The following is a 21,554-nucleotide window of genomic DNA, read 5'->3' as shown; positions in this document are numbered from 1 at the left end:
GCAAATAGAAAATCAGCAGCTACAGCCACCAGCCTGAGACACAAAGCCCGGGGTTTCTGGGCTGGGCAGGAGACAACCACAGTTTATTACCATCCCTTAACTGTTTATGTTAAATCAATTTAGAAAATTTAAGCCTATGTGTGACCTTTTCCCCTCACATTGTCACTTTAAAAGCAACTGAGTAACTAACAGCTAGCTAGTTTGTGTTTTCTTTACAAATTAATTATTTTCTCAATGCAGCATGACGTTCACCTTTGTCAAAGCATGGTTTGTGGGAGGTGTTACTGTTTCTCCTTAATTTGCAGCTGAAAATCAACTTTTAGGAGTGACAAAGTAAATAAACAACTAAACCACAGCAATTCCCGTTCTCTTTCTTAATTTAGAGAAGTCTGAATACAACCCTGAGCTCTTTCAAAGATGTAGTGAATTACATAGAAGATGTGTTCTTAAGAATTTGTGCACACGGGTATTAACAGTTTAGGGAAACACAGTCTGGAGACTAACTTCAATACAACAGGGACCATAAGACACCAAATGCAGATGACAGGAAACAAAAGAATACCAAACCTTCACAAGACAGAGTTCCACAAGTAGAACTGGCAAAAGCAACAACGCTATGCCAAACTGCACCGAGCAGTACTTGGTACTCATTCCTTGTGACACAGCCTCACCAAGGCTGCCAATCCTGTGACAACAGTTGATTATTAACTTCTCTGGAGATTCTTGTTTCATTTCCTTCCTTTTAAAGAAACCGTTTTCTGTATGCATGTGCTGATGACATCATCACTGTAATGAAATGACCTATTAGTAACAATATCTATTCTTGCATTTCCTTCTCCTAACTTTAATAATTTAGTGTTGTGGTGCAGCGAAGAGTTCTGTACCCTGAAGACAAGGGTAAGAACACATTGCACAACACAAGTACAGTGTATGTTAGGTGTGTCTGCTTGGCATAGATTTTATTTTATAAGTTGCTTGGTAGATGTTTAGCCAAATCTTTTCACGCTTTAGAAAGTATATCCTCTTTCAACACCATTCTGTACATCCTAATTTTTAAGGGGATAAATGACTATTTTTACAAAATCAAATCCTTTAAGTATCTCACTTTTGTAATGGCCAAAAGGGAAACAAAATTAGTTTAGAATTGCTACAATTTGTATTCATTTACTGACTTGTTCTATTTATAAATACAATGATTTTCATGCAGCTCAAGATCTGCTAAATACCTCGTCTACATCCTGTACACTGTTGTCACTCCCCATCCCATGAAACTTTTGACCTTTTTTGGTTTCGAGCCAAAACGTGAACCAGTTAAACTTTCCTACTATCCCACAGTTATTAAATGTCATTCCTATGCTAGTTGCTCAAAACTTACTTCTCTGAACATACAACCACACACTGGCTTTCTCCCAGGTGCAGTACTGGGGTCTCAGCTTGCCTTCCCAGTAGTGAGATCACTACTGATCTGTGAAGGTAGAGCAGAAAGCTGTGTTGGTTCTGTGCTGTACAGCTGCTCCCAGTCACCAGTCTTGGGCATTACACATCAGGGCCTCTGGACGTCCCCTGGCATTCACTTCCATGCAGCTCACTGATCCCCTGGACATTCTGCAGCTGGCACCTTCACCTTCTTCCTGGGCCCTTCTTCCCTCCAAGACTCCCTTTTCAGGAATGATTAATTTTGGCACCAACTCTTCATTCACGAACACCAAGCCTGCAATTTCCCCAGTCTAAATATTTTATGTGCTGAAACACATCAGCCTCCTGCTGGGTGGTTCTGCCTCATTCTCTTGATTAACATTCACTTTCATTTAGTCCAGGTGTTATCAAAAAGTACAAGCAGCCCATACTTGCTGCAGCTAGCAAGCAGTAGGCTTCCGCCTGAGAGCTCAAAAGTGCCTCTGTGAGGTACTACCTCAAGAAATGATGCAAAAATCTTTATATAGAAGCTCCATTTCCACACAGAGGTATAACTCTCCAAAAGGGAAGGTACTGCACAGATTAATCAAACAAGAATTATTTATTTTGACACTTCAAGGCGGTAAAATACAAGTATACAAAAAGAATATATGAAAGTGGCAGTGATAATGCAGCTTGATGCAATCCTACAGATATCTAATCCATCAGAGTGGACTGCTTCATCAATATACCTATCTGTAAAATATTGCACCATTTCAAAGAGGGAGCACTCAGGAAGAAAGTGTTCATACTCCAGGGAGGTACAACAGCCCCTAAACTGGTATCTTAAATTTCAGAGTAAGGCACCAACTGGCAGGTATGATCCTTGTTCTGTTCATCACATCATGTTGTAAGGTAAGTGCAAGATACATGTTAATGCTGCACCTTTGTCAGACGGAGGAAACACAGCCTTCATTTTCCTAGACAGAATAAAAAAAAGCACATGACTAGTTTTCCAGCCTTCCTCCATATCCCTTTGTGCTTCCTATTCATAATTCTATCATGAAAAAAATATTTTTAAAGCCACATCTACTTTAAAAGAAAGACAGATACTATGCTAACTTACTGCTACAAAAATGGAGAAGATAGAGACTCAAGTGAACAGACCATAGTCCGTATGTAACCCAGTATATCAGGATTTAGGCTCTACCACAAAAAGAGAACAACGCTCATCTCCCATGTCACATCAAGTGGGAGCAACTGCAACCGGACACAAGCAAGAGACAAATTACAGCATGAAGAGACTGTGTAGGAAATTTCCAAAAGTCGTCATGGATTATGCCACAACATTGTTGATCAGCTGAAATGATGCTTTGCAAAAGTATTAGCTAAACAAACAGCTTTAAATGATGATGACTGAAGAAAGAAAACTCACATAACAGGATAATAATGTGAAACTCTTCTCTTTGATTTAAAAGGGAAACAAATTGCAGTGATATATAATCCAAGCAACATGCCTGGACTGTGAAGAGCTGCCTTGAATATTTTTGTTAATTAAACAAAAGCCAAAAGAGCCTTTTGTAGAACTCTAGGGATTCAGTTGTACAGCGCAGTTTATAGACTCCCGAAAAGCTAGTGGACTGAATGCTGTGCCTGTTGTGACACACAGATACTATGGCAAACAAATTCCTCAAAAGTAATATTCCATGCAGTTGTTCATTCTTGGGACTAAGGGGAGCTAATCTGGAATTTCCAGATTCAAAACTATTTCTGGGGCAGTTCATGGAGGCTTATTTGTCTGTATGAGAAATGCTGGATCTCTGTTTTGTTGATAGCCTGGGATGTCTTGTAGTTCTCTTGATAACTTGGCTGTAAGAAAGAATGTGCAAAAATAGACTTTTAAGTGATCAAGATGGATAGGAAACTGTTCAAGCACTGATAACAATAACCTTCCATTTAACAAGGGGAAGGATTCTCTTTCACAAGGGAGCCCTTTTCTAACGTGCACAGGAGCTGACTGTCCCACATGAAGAACCAGGCAGAAAGTATTTAAAATTTTTACAATACAAGAATAAGTAGCATTTTATGAATCACTTTCCTTTCAGAAAACTTAACTTAAAAAAAGCCGTATGAATAGTCCATTTCCCTTTTCATATTCACTTTGCTTACAAATGTCCTTATGTATTCTTCCAAAGGATGCTCCCAGTTCTTCCCAGTTCCAGTGCTGATCCTCTTTCTATCCATTTCTACATACATGGAATAAGTCAGGATACTAGAATTTTAAACCCTGAACTGAATCAGATTAAAAAGAGAGCTGCCAGACTATTTTAGACAAAAGACATCAAGATTTGGACTGGCCAGATATAAACAAGCATTCCTTGCTTACACATCTGATGTCACAGCCTGTCAGAATGGAAACACAGACATCCGTACTCAGAAGTCCTGCTTTGGCAGTGTCTCTCTTCCAGCAGTGCCTGCTGGGTTATTTTCCTGGCAGATAGCCAGGAAACAGGTAAAGGTCCCGACAGAGTGTGCTACAATATTCTGACATTTCCTTGCAGCGGTGAAATTCTGTGCCTGGGGCATAACCTTCTCGTTGCTTGATTTGCCTATTCACCTAGATGTGAAATTGGAAAAAAAAATATTACTGGAACGATTTAAGATGACACAAGTAATAAAATGTCACTGCTTTCTATACTCATAGATTATTCTGTTTAACTTATTAAGTAGTCCCCTACATATTCTCTAATTATAAGAAGTATAAAGAATTAGGGTGCAGAGCTCCACAGCAGCTCAGGTTGCTGTAGTCACACTGCTGTCTCCACTTCCTCTTCCCTTATTTTCTTAAATGTTTACCTTATGTAAAGGTGAACCAGTTTAGGGAATAAATCCACCTGAAAAAAGCAATTTCTATAGAGGAAAAGTAATTCTTGACAAGCCAGATTAACAAGTGAAATGGAAGGACTGAATGAAACAGCAGTTTTACTTTGGTTAAACTGCTGTGGAACTGCATATAAATACAAATATATATATATAAAACCATAAACATAAAAACAGAAAGTAGTAATAATTTTGCTACAATCAAGGCAAGAACAATTGCTTTAATTAATCCTAGCAATCTGAGGTACTGGAAGGCTCCTCAGAAACCAGGTAAGTGTGGGAGAGAAAAGACACACCACCTCACCTTCACCAACATGTCAGCCACGTGAGTGTCTCGGGAGTCCTCTGCAAACACAGAGGTGAGAGCCTCAATATACCAGGATCCACGCTTGGTGTTTCGCATGGCTGCAGTGCCTGCGAAGAAAGCACGTATGATAAAGTTTGTGGAACACAGATGCACAAAACCTCCTTACGCCCCCTACCAACCGGAGCCTCTCCCCAGTACCTTTCAGACAAGCATATCCACAGATCATATCAGAGCATGTAGGCAGACGCAGCTTGAGATTTTCTTCCTTGTTTGCATCACTTTCCTCACAACCTGGGGAATCCGACCATTCTTTCCCATCCCTTTGATCCACTCCCCGATCAGTCTCATCTAGGGGGGGGGCAATAAACAATGGGAGCAAGCAGAAGGGGGGGGGGGGGGGGGGGGGGAAACAAACGAAGAAATTACTGGGTGTAGTTTTCTTGCACTTTCTTTGTTTTGGGCTCTGGTCAGCAATGCCATAACTGCTGTCGAGCAGAAAGCTTTTGCATTAACTTTGAGTTTTAAAAACAGCTGAAAAAGCTTATCTGACAGTTCTTCTGCACAGACTAATGCAGATACCCACACCTGCTGAACTTGCTCAACCTAACAGGACCCTTAGTCCACACACCATTTGATTTCTGCCCCCCACCCCCTCCCCCCCGCCTTTCCTAGGCAGATCATGGGATAACCAGAAAGCAAAGAAGTTTCTGATAGTTCTTCACCACACATGGAAGGATTTGACTGCCTAGCCTTAAAAAAGTTTCTATTTTCCACTTTCACCTATCTTAGAAATGTCCAAAAATGTCTATTCTAGTTTGCAATGCTAGCTACCTACTTACTGCAGAACTCAAATGACAGCTATTATTTTAGTTACTAAGTCCTACCTCCAAGACATCAAGAAAACATGGACCAAATACCTCACCTCGTTGTAAATCTTGACTAATATCAGTTTCTCAATCAAAAGCATAAATTGTGTAATAGTAAAATGCAAAATAAATTGACCCCGAACATGAGAGAGAATTCCAGTACATGGAAATTAGCTTAAAACCCAGAGACATTTAAAGTCCTTTCCAGGATTCATTAGTATGTATTATGACAAATGTAGATATTCTCAATTGGTTGTTTACATGATGCAGAGTTTCAATTGTAATCTAGACCAACTGCTTAGTGGCGATAGTCCAGATATGCTGTATTAAAAATAAAACTGCATTTCACAGGTTTTCTATATGACTTTGCCCTTGTGTTTAAGATGAGAATCTACTATTCTACTTCCATCCTAACAGCACGGGTCAGATTCTAGTCTTAGGAGGCATAAGCCTCCACTTCAGAGCTTTCCTGCTGCGATGATTCTAGACTGTTGTTGCCAGGTCATGCCTAGAAATGCATTTGGATTTCTAACCCTTTTAAAGACAGCGACACTGGTGGCATCTCAGTTGTGCCCAGGAAATGGTCAGTTTGTAAGTCACCAACGTTATTCTTTTCCTCTATGAAAGCAGCAGTGGGAGGGGTGTGATTGATAGACTAGATATAGCCTATAATTAAGGCTCCATAGCTCAATTTCATGATTACTTCCATCAAGTCCCTTCATCATCTCTTTAAGGTTGCAAACTTTTCCATATTTAACCACTTTTCATGGTTTTTATCAAACTTCTCCAAATCTTTACAGTTCTGTATCTTCTTAAAAATAGTGTGCTGTTCACAGTGTATGTTATTTCAGGTAAGACTCAGGTAATTTGACAGTCAGGCTGTATTATTCACACTGACATCATCTCATAACATACAAAGTCAAAACCTTTTTCATTAAAGCTTCAGAATTAGATGTCTTCCTCATGCATTTGTCTTCAAGCATCATTCCAGTCAACTTATCAACAGAACTAAAAAGTGTAAAGCACTAACCCTATCAGGATATCCTCCACATACTTAACCTCTAATTTATATCAGCAGTAACTACCACTCAGATTTAAACAGACAGGGTCAATTCTACTGAAGCTCCCGGATAGCAGTTACTTAAATCAATTGGCAAAACAGCTAACTACCGATTTGTCATTATCTACCCAAGTTATTTATTTTTCTGGATCAACCACTATATTTAAACACAGATGTAAAGTGGCTTAAAACATCTCCTTTTATGCTGTAGTGAAATCCAACTAGTTGTCTTTTCCCATTGCTTTCTGTTGCTATTGGTTTTTGATCCGTAACTGTAGGTCAGCTGCTTCAATCCTTTAGTAGACTTCTGCCAAAGGCCTTTTGGAAATTAAGTAGACTGTACCAACTCTTCATCTACATTTTTTAATGTGTCATTAATAGATGACAGATAAAAGTCTATTACATAAACTTAGGGAGAAAGAATAACCTGTGCATTTCTCATTTTTTTTCAACTAGTTCCAGCTAACTTGTCTGGCAAAGAGATACTGAGTAGTAATTTGAAGTTATCCACACTATTTATACAGTCTTTTAAATGCTGCTTTTGAAAAAAAATTTGTATTGGCTAGTCTAACCTTCAAATGCTAACATGAAAAGATACACATTTTTGTTGATAGCTCAATTACCTTGTAACTATCTTTTCCCTCCGACTATTAATCAAGGTTTACAAGAAAGGTTAAAAAAAGGCAGGTTTGTTTTTGTTTTGTTTTGTTTTTTCTAAATTGAAGAAAGTTTTTTCCCTTTCAGTTGCTCAAGTCTCAACCCTTGGCCTACTGCAGTATCCCAGTTCTACATCATTTTGCACAGTGAGCTTACCACCCTTAACCAAAACCTTTTTGGGAATAGGAAGGCCAAGCCTGATTTGTTGATGTGAACAACCCCTTATGGTAACATTACAGTAAAATAAACCTAATTACCCAATTAGGTCAGTGGCAAGTTCTGGCTTATTACACTTATTTCTACACTGTTACGAGTCTGCATTTTCACATTTGTTAGAGTATCTAAAGGTTGAATAACATAAGGAAAGCAATCACATTCAATTTGTATTGTAAACATGCACATTACATTATTTCCAAACACTTAGAAGGAACAAACATTTCTGATCACCAAAATACTTCACATAGACTTTAGGGTTTTCCCTGCATTGGGATTTAAACACAAGTAGGTAACAGGTGAATGAAACATCCACTTGGCTAGAGGACAAACTATAAAGCTCTGTTAAAAATGAAAAAGGCAGACGACAATGCAAGAAACATGGGAAAAGAAGGGTAAAGAGCATAATGTTAGAAAAATTTCTCTACCACAAGGGAAAAAACAAAGCTTTCTACAACAGAACTTCTCTTTGGAGTATCTGCAGTTTCACAGCAATGTCAAAAAGTCCAGACACTTCAGGGGAAAATTTGTGGTCATTAGCAGATCTGAAAGGTAGGTAGTTGCAGACGTGTGTTTAGAAACAAAAGAAGGGAAAACAAATAGCAGAATAAAAAAGGAACAGAGTGAAAAAGAAAAAGTCTATGAAAGTCAAGAAAAGAGTTCTGTACAACAGTATGTACAAATTCTACTACAGTATGTGAAAAAGGATGTATGGAAAGATGTCATTTGGAGGTTCAAAACAGGACAGGGTAAAAAAAAAAATAATACTTTGAGCCCAGTTTGATAGCTCAAGAGACAGCAACACATCCAGGAGCAACAGAAAGACAGGACCCCAAACAAGACTCCAGTGCTAGTGTACCACTCCATGCTGTGCCACAATTTGATGCAGAGTATGCCCCACTCCCCCTCCTGCAGGCATAGCAAGAGAAAGCCTCAACATATGGTGGGATATGATAGAGCTTCACATCGCTATGGTGCTCTGGGGTCTGCAAGTCAATGCACACACCTCATGCAGAGCAAAAGACACTTACAGAGCAACAGATGCAGTGGCAGCAGCAGGGCAGAGGGAGGTGAATATGGGTCCCACTTACACCTGAGAGAAGCAAAGAGGAGAGTTGACAGCAAGTTGAATGTGAGGGTGTGTATGTGTGTAAAATGAGCCTTAATGGCATGCCAAATACATGGCTTTTAGTATTAAGGCACTCACCTCCTCGGCAGGCCTGAATAAAGAACATTTTCGGCTTATTCTGGAGATTTGGACAGTTTGCATTATCAAAGAGCCGGAAAGCCTCCTGCAACTGAGAGAAGAAAGAAGATAAAAATTCTTCACTGCAGCCTTCTGTGAGCAAAACCCAGTGTCACCTTGCTTCCCTGCATTTTGGCGATTACCTCACCAGTCTTGATATTTCCTCCTTTATCTCCAAACTCACCATGTGACAAACACATCCCCTCCCTACCCTTTCCTGGGGCTCCTACTAGTCTGAGTTCATGCACTCTACCTAGTACTTGTACAGGAGGAGAGAATGAAAAAACCTCCCCTACTTGCCCTATTTGTATGCCATTCTTTATCTTACAGACCTCTTATAATAAGACAGCCTCCTGCCCTTCCCACAACCCTTATTTTCTCCTTTTAGAAAAAAGTGACTCTTCAGTCACTTCGTTGTTCTTTGAGCAGGTTTTGGTTTTGTTTGATTTAGGAAAAAACCCAAACATTTTTTCCCCCCATTCCATTGTTACTTTCCAAGAGATAACCTACAACACCACGTCAGAACATAGCAATATACCTGTAGTAGTTTGCCATCACTGCCATAAACCCCACCCTCCACACCGTGGGAAAGTAAAGCTACAATACAGGAATCCACATCCCGATGATCTGGCAGCTTAGAGAATCTCTCCAATGCATTCTGCATCTCCTTGAAGAGAGAAAAAAAAAAAGTTCAATGCTTTCCAGACTTGCACAGAGGAAGTGGGTCAATATACAGGGAAGAACATACACAGTCCTCATGTTATGAAATAAACCTTATGTACAGCAAATTTATAGGACTAAAGACGTGTTCCATAAAAAAACCACCAGCAAAACATTCTTGCTCTTTATGTAACATTCAGTCTGAAGTATAACACTGTGAAGTAGGAATCACTTAGGCCAACAGGGGGATGCAAGAAGTATGAGTTGGTACACACAGATTCAACATAAGAGAAACCAACCAATATTTTACAAAGATTTTACACTGACACTTGAGTCTGGCTGGGATACTGCAGCAACTTAACAGATACATACCCTGGTACTTAGGCATTCAAACACTAGTGATCAAAACACAATTTGAAATGGAAAACTTTAGGAACTCTGACAACATGGTAAGTACAAAAGTCTTATTATATTGTTGCAAAAGCTTCCTTCTTGAATAAAATATGCTTTTAACAGGTTATGTATCACTTGGTTTCATAGGGATTTAAAAGGAGGAAGAACAAATGAGCCTGGACAAGGCAGCAATTGAATTCCTAGGGAACAAGGCGGCTTCATTCAGTCAGGAAAATTGGTAGCTCCGTGACTAAGTGAAGCACAGCCACTTCTCTAGCAAAGCAAAGACCAAAGCAGTGGAACTGAACCGCATAAATACTGGAAGACTGATAAATAGGATGGCAATTGACTCCATCAGTGAAACGACATGAAAATATCACTTAACACTTGCAAAGACTAGGTCAAATATTTGCAAAGTTTAACTTTTAGGATAGCAGAACACTGGAGAAGCCTATCTAGAGTAAACTGGAGACTTCATTAATTTGTGATTTTAAACACACATGCCAAGTATGGTCTAGAAATTCTTGCCCCTTGCACTAGTCAGACCAGAGTAGTAACTCTTGTGGTCCTTTGTGATCCTACTTTCCATCGTAAGTCCTCTGCCTTCCAAGCTTCTTCATATTTGTCAGTATGTGAGCAGACATTACCACATTTAGCCTTATTTTCTATTCATAAGTGATCATTCACATCTTCCTGTTCAAGCTTAGTTCTACCTTAGGGAACCTCTTCAGGTGTTTATGTCACAGTCACAAACTCTCATCCATACAGATTGTGAAGTACTGGGATCCATCCTCCTTACCTGTGCAGTTTGATCATGAAAGACAGTCACTTGATACCCAAGATGCTTGAAAAGCATCTCCAGGGCACTGCAGTCCACATCTCCCCCTGCACGATACTCCAAGTCCTTCTCACTGCTGAAATGGACGTTGCTGAGAATAAGTGCTAAGCCTCTGGGCTCTGATACCAGTTTATATGCCTGAGAAGATTTAAAAATCAGTAAATTTAGACTACACAAGGAAATAATAAAGTGTTACAGTAGAACAGCAATCACAACTTGATATGAGAATTTCTTGATTGAGAAGTCACAAAAACAGCAGAGGTCAAATTTTTGAAGTTTGGTTTTGTCTTTTGTTGTTTGTTTGGTTTTTTTTTTGATATACAAATGTTTGTATTGCAAAGGGTCCCAAAGACAACTGCAAGTGTCCACAGCTGATGATGCTACAACACTTGCTAAGATGTTACACTAGCTTGCCTTAATTCTCATTTTAAAAGAAACACAGTTAATCCATTTTAAACTGTGAATTAGGTCTTGCTAACTTTTTTCCCTTTCCCCACCTTTATCCCAGCACAGCCCCATATATTTCCATCACCGGCTTTAAGACAATACTATGCAAAATTTAGCTAACATTTTTTAATTGCTGTTGGGAGCAGACAGAGATGTAGAATTGCACATGTGCAATTCTAACAGCACGGGACTGTGAGTCACTGATCCTGAAAGTTATGCAGCTGACAAAAAAAGTTAACAGGGAAAGAACTAATTTAAGAGGGGTATCTTCAGATTAAGTTCCCTCTCTGCCCCTCCCACTAACAACAAATCAATAGTACATCAGTTACTAACGCTCCTGTAAATTTTAAGTGAAATTTAATAATAAAGGAGCATATCAAATAAGGTTTACCCAGGCACAGATGTAAAAGGAGCCAAGTCAAGATCACACCAACAATGCCTAATTAGGTCTCCTCAATAGACAGTAAAAAAAACCCAAATCTGTTTTGCCTGTACACAGAGCCTGTAACAGAGGTGTTAAGTGTTAGCACATTGTGTAACTCTAGCAAAGTCTCTGCCCCCTTACATAAAACTATTTTTTCTTCTTAAGACCACCCCACCATAACCTATGCTTTACAAACAGAATAAAGAGTAATTAGACTCCCTACATAACTTCAATGGTTGCAGAAGATTAGAAATTCCAGTTGATCTACCCAGTACTACGCAGCACAGGTTCTTGAGCATAAGGAGAGACTCTTCTGGGTATAGCCAGCAATTAAAACATCCCAGACTGTGACTACTGGTTGAAATACAGTTTTGGTACCTTGCAGTCAATTGCAGGGTGTGTCATCACACAGAAGGGGATGAGGATGCAGACAAATACAAGGCAATAATACTGACAGCATACACAGAGCAACAGAACAGAAGGCATTCTCCAAAGCTCTTCGTGAACAAAAACCAGAGAGAAATTCATACAGTTACAGAACTTCCCAGAATTTCTTGCAACTTGCAGATGACAACTACATCGAATCGAACATGATTCGATGTAACACAACTAACAAACAGCACAATACTGATCTGCATCCCAATGAAGCATGTGTTTCGACTCAGTTTTAAGTAGCACTTGTTCAGTTCATATATCCAAACACCTCACATCTTTCACATGTGAAGGAGATTTTCTCTGTCAACTACTTACCAAGTGCTGATGATCATGATAAAATTCAGGAGTGCAGTACTTCACCAAAGGTATCAGGGGACCATCTCCATTATCCAAGGAATGTTCCTTTGGTTCTGTGCAAAACAAACGTATCAATAACAGTAACAAATTCCAACTACAAAACCTCTGCATTAAGGTAGTAACTCACAAATTCTGAACTATGTGGTCTAAGGCATATTCCTTTATCATACTATTCATACCTCTAAAAACTTTGCTTGATCATGGACTACAGAAACACAATGAAACATGGCAGAAGAAAACAAAGTACCAGAATGGTATACTTTTTTCATAATTTCAATTGGCAAATACTTTTGTTGTGTATGTGCGTTATCTTTACCCAAGGCCTAGTAAATTTGGTTCTACAGAGTATGAAAACAGAATTCTTATTTCAAATCAGAGCTGTGTGCTTTCTGTCATTTTGCACAGTATGTTATTCCTTTCACAGTTAGGCTGACAAACCATTGCTAGAAATACTCAAATAGAGTATTTTCCTTTCATAAAAGGCCTCCCATGCTCACTACATACAACTGTTTATTTTTTGCTGAACACATGCGTAAGTGATCAAACTTGACATTTCTAACGTCCATAAAATGCAATGCCCTTTTTTGTTTATCTGCCTCTGAACAAGCCTTTCCTCTGGGTAACAGTAGATGAGGGGAATGATAATCAATTATTTGCAATTTGCAGACAAACACTCACTCCTCTGTCCTGAAGAAACGGAGCTAAAGACATTCACAATCTCCTTTCAAATCCTTTTTCAGCCTTCTGAGGCATGGCTCTCCTGGTTGGAGGAACATATGCTCTAAAAAACCAAAACAACCCACCCTAAAACCTTTGCACCTAAATAAGAAAATAAACCTTCAAAATCTAGACACTTATTCTTTAGTATCAGAGAGCTCCTAGTAGCCAGCATACAGTTAAAACCATGGTTAGAGACCATGATTACTCCAAGCATTACCAGAGGTAACGTAAAAACTACCAGGGAGATTCACTCCAACATTTAGTTCCCTGACTGAAGTCACAAATGCTTGCTGAAGAAAAGCTGATTTGCTGCACTTGACAGAAGCTACAGAAATCTACATTGGGCCCACGTAACATACGTAAGGCCTTGTACTTACTTGCTAAGAAGGAAATCTAAGTTAAGGACATTACCCCAAACCAGTATCTTTTCATAGCTCTAGTTCAATTAAACTCTACTACAAATCTTAAATAATATTTTTGAAAAATCTAAATTTTACTGACATACACTGTTTAAGCAACAAGATTTCCAGTAAGAATAAAGGAAGCTACCTAGAAACTGACTGGGTTCTCTTTCCCAGTATGCTACTTAACTTTTATTTTCTAGCCTAATTCTGCCTCCTGCATCTGATTGTAACATGGTCAGTTCACTGTCAGGTTTGTATTCCTGGAACGAGCAAAGTGGTGGCAAGCTTATTTCTAGAATAAAATTAAGACAGTATTAAGAAGTTGGAAGCAACTAGATAGCCAATCAAGTATTCATGATGTCCTGTGCAACTCACCAGTCCAGCGCCGTCTTTTTGAATTACATGACTCACTGGCAGGGAATGGAAGATTTGATCCATAACAGTGTTCAAGCTACAAGACATCCAATAAATCCATGAGAAATAGTAGCACAAAACAGCTATTTTTTTCTCTACGGTACAAGCCTGTAGCCATCATGTAACAAAGATACATGCATTTACACACACACTCATAAAACTACAAATATTCTGGTTCATATCTAAATCAAACGACATGACAGCAACAGCATTTCCTGTCAATGCAAAATTCCTTCCCTCCTTTGCTCATCTTTCCTGGGGATTTGGGCAGAAGTAGAACTTCACACTGAGGTCATGGTATCCTCCTTGATTTTGCCAAAAATTGTCTAGTGACTCCTATATTTTTTGTTTGCTTTCAAGACTTCATTGTATAGTAAAGCACAACTGAAAACACAAAAACAGAAAGGGTAGTCTAATAAAGCCTACATTTTAATAAGGGAACATCTCTGTGCAAAAATATCTGGTCTTCCCTTATTTACTGTGAGTTTCCACGCTTGTCCATGCACTAAAAACACTGAATCTTTGCTAAATTCTTTCTTTAGCCCAACACTACCAACTGCAGACAGTGAAAAGGTGAAAATAACAAAAGAAAGTCTCTCTCTCCTCAACTGACCAGACTAGCTTTTAATAGCTTTCTACTCAAGAGAATCACTGAACTAAAAGATTTCAGAGAAAATATTTCCTTTGCAGCTTTTGGGTTCTTGATAACACAGCCATTAAGAGTGCGCTGGATGTTAAGAACGTCCAGGAACCTCAACAAAGAGAAGCGCAGAGCCCTGCCCCTGGGGAGGGGCGACCCCATGCACCACCACCTGCTGGGGGCAGAGCTGGGAGACAGCCTGGCAGGAAAGGACATGGGGTGCTGGTGGCCACCAGGGTGACCAGGAGCCAGCATGCGAGGCTAATGGCATCCTGGGCTGCCTTAGGAGGCGCGCTGCCTGGGCTGCGGAGGGGTCCTTCCCCTGGGCGCAGCTCTGGCCTGGCTGCACCTGGAGTCCTGTGTCTGGCTCTGCGCTCCCCAGCACAACCGGGGGTGCTGGAGAGAGGCCAGCAACAGGCCACAGAGAGGAGGATGGGGCTGGAGCATCTCTCCTTTGCGGAAAGGCCAAGAGAGCTGGGACTGCTCAGCCAGGAGAAGAAAAAGCTCAAGGGGAGGTTTATCACTGCATACAGACACCTGAAGGGGGGCGCGAGGGGGAGGGCACCAGGCTCTGCTCAGCGGTCCCAGCGAGAGGCCCAGAGGCAGTGGGCACACAGACACACAGGGGCTCCCCCTGCGCACCAGGAAACCCCTTTTCACTGGGAGGATGGCTGAGCACTGTGGGAGGTTGCCCAGAGAGGCAGACAAGTCTCCTCCCTGGAGATACTCAAATGCTGCTTGGACACGGTCCTGGGCCACGTGCTCAAGGTGACACTGCTTGAGCAGGGGAGCTGGACCAGATGACCTCCAGAGGTCTCTTCCAACCTCTACTGTCTTGTGATTCTGTGTGAAAACTCTCTTCTCAAATTCTTTCCCCTCTGCTTTGACTGAGGCTACTACAAGTTTCAATTTGCAACAAAAACCCAACCTGTCCTTTGTAAACAATTTTTGTTTTTTTTCCCCTTTGAAAAAGATCAGTTTGTGCCTAAACCCAATCTGAAAGGCAGTCCATCCATCTTATTTTTTTAAAACTGCTGTACCCTTGCAATCCCATGGCTCAGGTTGGATGCAGTCTTCAAGATCACTGCCTCCAGATGTTGCTGTTTGGTTTCTTGTAGTGCTTCACAGAAGGCTGAGAAGGCATTGGGGCCTCTCTTGGGCAGCAAATTGAGGAATTCCACATTTTGGCTGAAGCTCCCAGACTTGGCCTAGATCCAGAAAAAAAAAAAACAAAATCCACACTCAAAGTAACACCCCAACACAATCAATTTTCAATGCATCTTCAGGACAACTGAATTTTTTTTACTTCATGTAAATGTTTCACCACTATGCTTAGATATGCTATATCCATTTTTATAGCTCTTCACAGCTGATTTCACTCCCACTTCTCTGTTCGCATTAGGTGAAGGGGAAAAGCATATGGCAACACAGCAAGCCATCAATTCACACATTATGACACACCTCTTCTCTCTAAACTTATTTCCAGTTACTGTTGGAATAGTATTTATTTCCCCTCATTGAATACATAAGTCCAGAGTATGCTTCCACTACTCTCCAATAGCTTATGGTCTCATGAACAAATATGTAAACCCCTCAGAAAGTGTTAAATAAAATACTTAATTACATGCAGTCAATTCCAAGAAGATACTACATAGGTATAGACTGTAACATTTAGATCAACAAAGCAATATACAGTAGTATATGAGAAAAATTAATAACAAAAATGAAATTTATGTATCTGTAAATAATTCTCAACACGTTCTAATTCTTAAAATATTAATAGGGCATTTGCCAACTAATGGTATAATTTATACAGTAATAACCTTCCCCGTGAAATCTAAAACACACCAAAACGTCATGTACTAAAATACTGGGTATCACAAATATATGTTATCCATTCAACAGAATTAATCCTATTTTTTTTAATCACCCCTTAGATCCAAGATCTTAGCACCCATGAAAGGAAGAGAAATAGCTGGTGAGTTACACAGAACCAAGGCCTAACACCACATTTGCAATCGCAAGAAAATCTGAAAAAAAAAATAAAGCCTCGAGTCACTCATGTAAATCCTCTGCTACAGAAGATTTCACATCATCCAATTTCCTCCCAAGCTTGGTGTTAAAAGTAGTTTGGCTTTTATTCCATCACATTATTTGGAAGGATACTGCAAAGTCTTACTGAGCCAATGCTTATGAACCTATTCTGAAATTTCAGACCTATGCTCATTCATGACTGTCTGATAGCATTTATTTATCAAGTGTCCCTTGACTGCAGCCTTCTCCTGTCCTTCCCCTTATTTATCAAGCACCTTTCCACAAATCTGTCTCCATTGGCTACAGTACACAAGCTGCTTTCTTTCAGCATCCCTGAAAATGGCCTCTTCCCCTTGCCAATGCAAGTACCCCTTCCTATTCCCACAGAAACCTCAACTTTCAGAGCACTGTTGCCTGGAAGTGCATACAGCAGTATCTCACCTGTGCCTTCCCAGATGCAAGAAAATATTTGCCCCTTTCTCCTGGTAACACTTCTCCATCAGTCCACAGATGATAACTAGCTCCATACACCTATATCTTGCTGTAAGCCCACTGAATTTTATTCTGCCTAATAAAGTAAAATGACAGCTGATATTCTAAAGTACCTGTTAATCGTTTCTTCCTTTCTAGTAGAACCGTAGCTGTTTACAAGCTTAGAATTATTAATGTTCTTCACTTTATGCCTTCATAGTCTGTGACTCTAAGCCATAAGTCATAACTAAGAACACAATCTGACCTCAAGAATCGAATCTTAAATTTTATAGAAAAGTTAAGAAATTTCCACAAAGTTCATATTCTGCACTTTGTATATACAGCAGTCAGCTCTTGGCAGACTTCTTCCTTAATGCTCCCTTAAATACCCAAAGTGCTGTACCTCCTCATTTAACTTTCACATGAACATCACATTTAGATTACACTAAATAACATTCAGCAAACAACAGAACTAAAACTTTCATAAGACAGATTTCTTCCATTTCATTTTCTAGTACATCCTTAATTTATTTTTGTGCTCTCACAGATGAGTTTGATAATCTGGATAACAGGAACTGGTTGCACAATAAACTGAATTCCTGTCAAAATCCCATAGTATTAGTTGTCTTACTGAGCCTGAACATACACACAGACTCTGTAGAGAGAGCATATATAGTTGACAAACATACTAATGAAATTTGTCACTTTGTCTAAGCCAGTGATCCCTTCATTACTGTCTAGTGATCAACACAGAGCATTTAAATCTCTGTATCTACACAATCTGATCATCTTCCATTACAGTACAGAGTATTCAACTTGTTTAAAACCTAAGTGAAAGCTTTTGCTGTTGTATCTGCAATACTGAAGGTCCATCCCAGAGCTCTGGAAGAACATCTGATGCTCTGACAAGAAAGCATTAATGAAGTGAATTTTGGACTTCATCTTAAAAACAGCTGTTTCCACTTGTCCCACTATTTCCACTATAATTTTTGCTCTGTGTTTGAAATCCCTCTCTTCTGAGCCTTCATCTAGGTAACTATATTTACATCATCTTCTCTGCACAGTGAACGCGGGTTTTTTTTTCTTTATTCTTTCTTTAAAGTGTATACAAATGAAAAAAATCCAATTGCTTAGTTTCTTTCTGAATGACACAGTTTAAACTAATTCCTGTCAGTTCCTACTCTCTCCATTTCAGACACCAAAGGAAGCTGCTCCTATTTATTAATTCTTCTCCAGTGTATACCTATAAATTCTTTACTTAGTCTTCATATTCCTTGTGAGCTCTTCATCCAGCTCAACCACCTTTGTCTTCAGTGGCTCTTCCTGCAACGTCGTCGTCCCCCGCACCTTTTTCTTCTTTGTGGTAAAGTTTCAGTACTTGTTAGCACCTCACACTACTAAGGAATTTCACCCCTCCTTCATCTCCCTGAACTCCTCTGTTTATATCTTAGATTACAAAAGTTTAAGTGAAGTGCCCTATTTCCAGAACCATTTTGTTTATTCTTCAGTTTAGTTTAAATCAAACCAACAGGACCAGTATAATTGTGTTTTTAAGACAAGACAATTTAAAACATAACTACTTATCCAGATCTTGATTTCCTGACTTTTGGGGGGAGCAGATGGATACATAGAACCAATCAGATAAAACAGCCAAGATAATCTATGCTATATCAACAGACATGGTGGCACTTGTCTCCTCTTGCTACCAATAGAGTACCTGACAATTAGCGTCACAGTAAATGTTCAAGAACAGGCTACCTAACAGGACTCCCAGGAGTTTTGTTCACATTTGAGCCAGAGAGTAGAAGACTGTTACAAATTCACAGACCTACTACAGAAAAAAGAAAAGTAAGTAAAAATATTTTTGACTGAAATTATTTTTTTGATGCTTGTTACTTTGTTTCTCTATAGCATTATTATGATTAGTACTATCCTGCAAATGTTCCCTTCATTTCTATCCTTCTAGTACACTGCATATTTTGCAATACTACTGTTCCAGTTGTGAATGTTTTCCTCCTACCCCAGCCATATTTCTATTTTTGCCACAACTTCCAGATTCATACCCTGCAACAGTAGTTTAAGACACTTTGTTCTCTTGCTCAGGCTGCCGTCACTCTTTATATACATTTAAGCTCTTAGTTATGTGTATACATTGTATTATGCACGCTTTTTCCACTAAGCTATTACTATTTATCTGACTTACCCACCATAACACCTTTCTCCTTACTGATAACCCTAAGTATTGCTGCATCTCCTTTTACCCAATCACACCTGGAGGGGAAGATTCCCTCAGTCTTCCCCTCCATCTCAGTTTAACAGTTCTTAACTACAGCAGCATTTTGCCAAAAAGAATATTTTCTCCGGCATTATCCTACCTTTGAAAGGGTGGGTTTTTTCCCTCCCCTCTTCTCCTTTTCTTCCCTCTCCCGCACTTCAGTGACTAGCTGCAGGCCAGCAACTGAACATCCCTACTAACCACCCAGACTTCATCAGTATCATGTTTAATTCCCGTGGGCTACCATGCACCCATACAGCTGCTCAGCAACCCCCTCCCCAGCAGGATGGTGGGAAGAATTGGAAGGGTAAAAGTGAAAACACTTATGGGGTGAGATAAAGATGGTTTAATATGTAAAACAAAAGCCGTGCACGCAAGTGGAGCAAAATAAGGAATTCATTTACTACTCCCCATCACAGGCAGGTGTTCAGCCATCTCCAGGATGGCAGGGCTCCATCATGCATAATGGTTACCTGGGAACACAAACGTCGTAACTCCAAATGTTCCCTCCTTCTTCCCACAGCTTTTATTGCTGAACACAGCATCATATGGTATGGCATATGCCAGTGATCAGTGTCAGCTGTCCCAGCTGTGTCCCCTCCCAGCTTCTTGTGCCCCCCAGCCCGCTCACTGGTGGGATGGTGTGAGCCACAGTAAAGCCCTTGGCTCTGTGTAAGCACTGCTCAGCAGTAACTACAACATCCCTGTGTTAATCAACGCTGTTTCCATAACAAATCCAAAACATTGCCCCATATAGACTACTATGAAGAAATTAACTCTATCCTAGCCAAAATCAGCACAATCACTTCCTGATTCATTCTCTTACTTTCACTGTCCTCTTTCACTAGAGACCGCAGCTATGCCAGGTGAGACTGCCTGCATCTCCTGCAGCTTAGCACTGGTATCCTCAACAGGCCCCATGGGGAATTTCACATTACCTTTGACACACAACAAGTCAAAATTCATCGGGAAGTTATTTCTTCATTGCTTTCAAAAACCTTACCAGTCTCAGGTCCACACCTTCTGCGCTAGTACCCACCAAATAGCTCATAAATCTATTTTTCAGCATCTGTTTTTATCGCCAGGACCATCAACCTTACTAAGGGACCAAAAAGTCCCTTAATTGCTTACTTGAGTCTTGTGATACACTTGATGTGCATTTTCAGTCATTCTTTTTCTAGTTTACTTTCTCTTTGGAGACTTGTATCACCATCCTGCACAGCCTTCAGTGCATTAGGCTGTAGGATCCAAAGCTATTGCCAATGACTTCTCTTCACAGTACCTGCTGCTCAGGATAAGTCTACGAACAGCATTTGTTATCTGAGAGCGAGTCTTGGATCACACAAGGCTCTTCACACAATGTGCAAGAACACATAAGCGGTACAAACTCTTTAAGTGAAAGGTGACACGACAAACTGGATTATAACATATTCATTTACCTACCTGCACTGAATTCTTTTGGAAACAGGTATTACTCCGACTTCTACAGATGGGGGGGAACGCACGAAATAACAACAAAGGAGTGGAAACTACTCCCTAACTCCTGAAGTGCAGCCTGCTGCATCTGCACACCAGCATGCAAGCCTCCGATAAAATCCGCACTGCCAAGAGCGGCCAGCAGTTCTGCTGCATGCTGCTGTCAAACCCCACTCTACTCTGAGCGTTCTACGAATGTAATCACACTAAAATATTCGGGTAAAACATGAGTTTTACCGCGCTGGCCCTGCCACAAACGACACGAGCTCCACCAGAAGCGCAGCTCACCGCGCAGCGGCCGCCGCCCGCACACCTGTATGGTCTCCACCATCTCGGCGGTGATGATGTCCTTCTCGATCATGTGCTCCATCAGCTCCTTCAGCACCAGCTGCCTCGCCAGCATCACCCGGTTCTTCTTCAGCGCTTCCTGGTGGCACCGCTGCATGCCGCACGCGGCCAGCATCCCGCCGGAGGACGACCCAGGCCGGCCTCAACAGCCCCCAGCTGCCCGCCTCCCGCCCGCGGGGGCGCCGTCGCCACTTGACCCGAGGTCCCGAGGTGGCGGGAGGCCGCGGGGATGCTCGGGGGTAGCGGGAGACCCGGGGGTGGCGGGAGGCCGCGGGGAGGCCCGGGACCACTCTCCCGTGCCCAGCTGCCGCGGAGCACTCCCCACCGCTCACCCGCGCGCCGCCGCTTCCCGGCGGCCCCAGCGATTCAAACCGCGGGACCCGCTTCCTCCGGTCACGTGACCAAGGCCGCGGCCCCGCCCTCCGCGGCAGCGACACTGCGCAGGCGCAGCCGCCGTGCGCACGCGCGGGGCCGCCCACTCCGTGGCTCGCGGCGCGGAGGCTTCGCGCCTCTTCCGGGCCGGGCCGAGGCACGCGGGGCGTGTCCCGGTGGCTGTCAGTCAGCGCGCGTGGCCTGCCCCCCGGTGCAGGGCGG

General features: G+C 41.2%; 1 protein-coding gene across 1 annotated transcript; it reads right to left on the bottom strand.

The window, feature by feature from the left end:
* Positions 1 to 1,998: 1,998 nt before the first annotated feature.
* CASP2 (caspase 2) lies at positions 1,999 to 21,365 on the bottom strand. Its single transcript, XM_014287570.3, has 10 exons — positions 20,926 to 21,365; positions 15,397 to 15,564; positions 13,678 to 13,753; positions 12,137 to 12,231; positions 10,477 to 10,653; positions 9,163 to 9,291; positions 8,586 to 8,676; positions 4,781 to 4,930; positions 4,580 to 4,689; positions 1,999 to 4,012 (listed from the first exon to the last, which is right to left on the bottom strand). Exons 1-10 carry the CDS (start codon positions 21,073 to 21,075, stop codon positions 3,878 to 3,880), a joined length of 1,281 nt encoding a protein of 426 aa, XP_014143045.1. The 5' UTR covers positions 21,076 to 21,365; the 3' UTR covers positions 1,999 to 3,877.
* Positions 21,366 to 21,554: the final 189 nt, after the last annotated feature.

The sequence above is a fragment of the Falco cherrug genome, chromosome 5 (genome assembly GCF_023634085.1).
Source record: "Falco cherrug isolate bFalChe1 chromosome 5, bFalChe1.pri, whole genome shotgun sequence".
Lineage (NCBI taxonomy): Eukaryota > Metazoa > Chordata > Aves > Falconiformes > Falconidae > Falco > Falco cherrug.
This window is presented reverse-complemented; position numbering and strand designations above follow the sequence as displayed.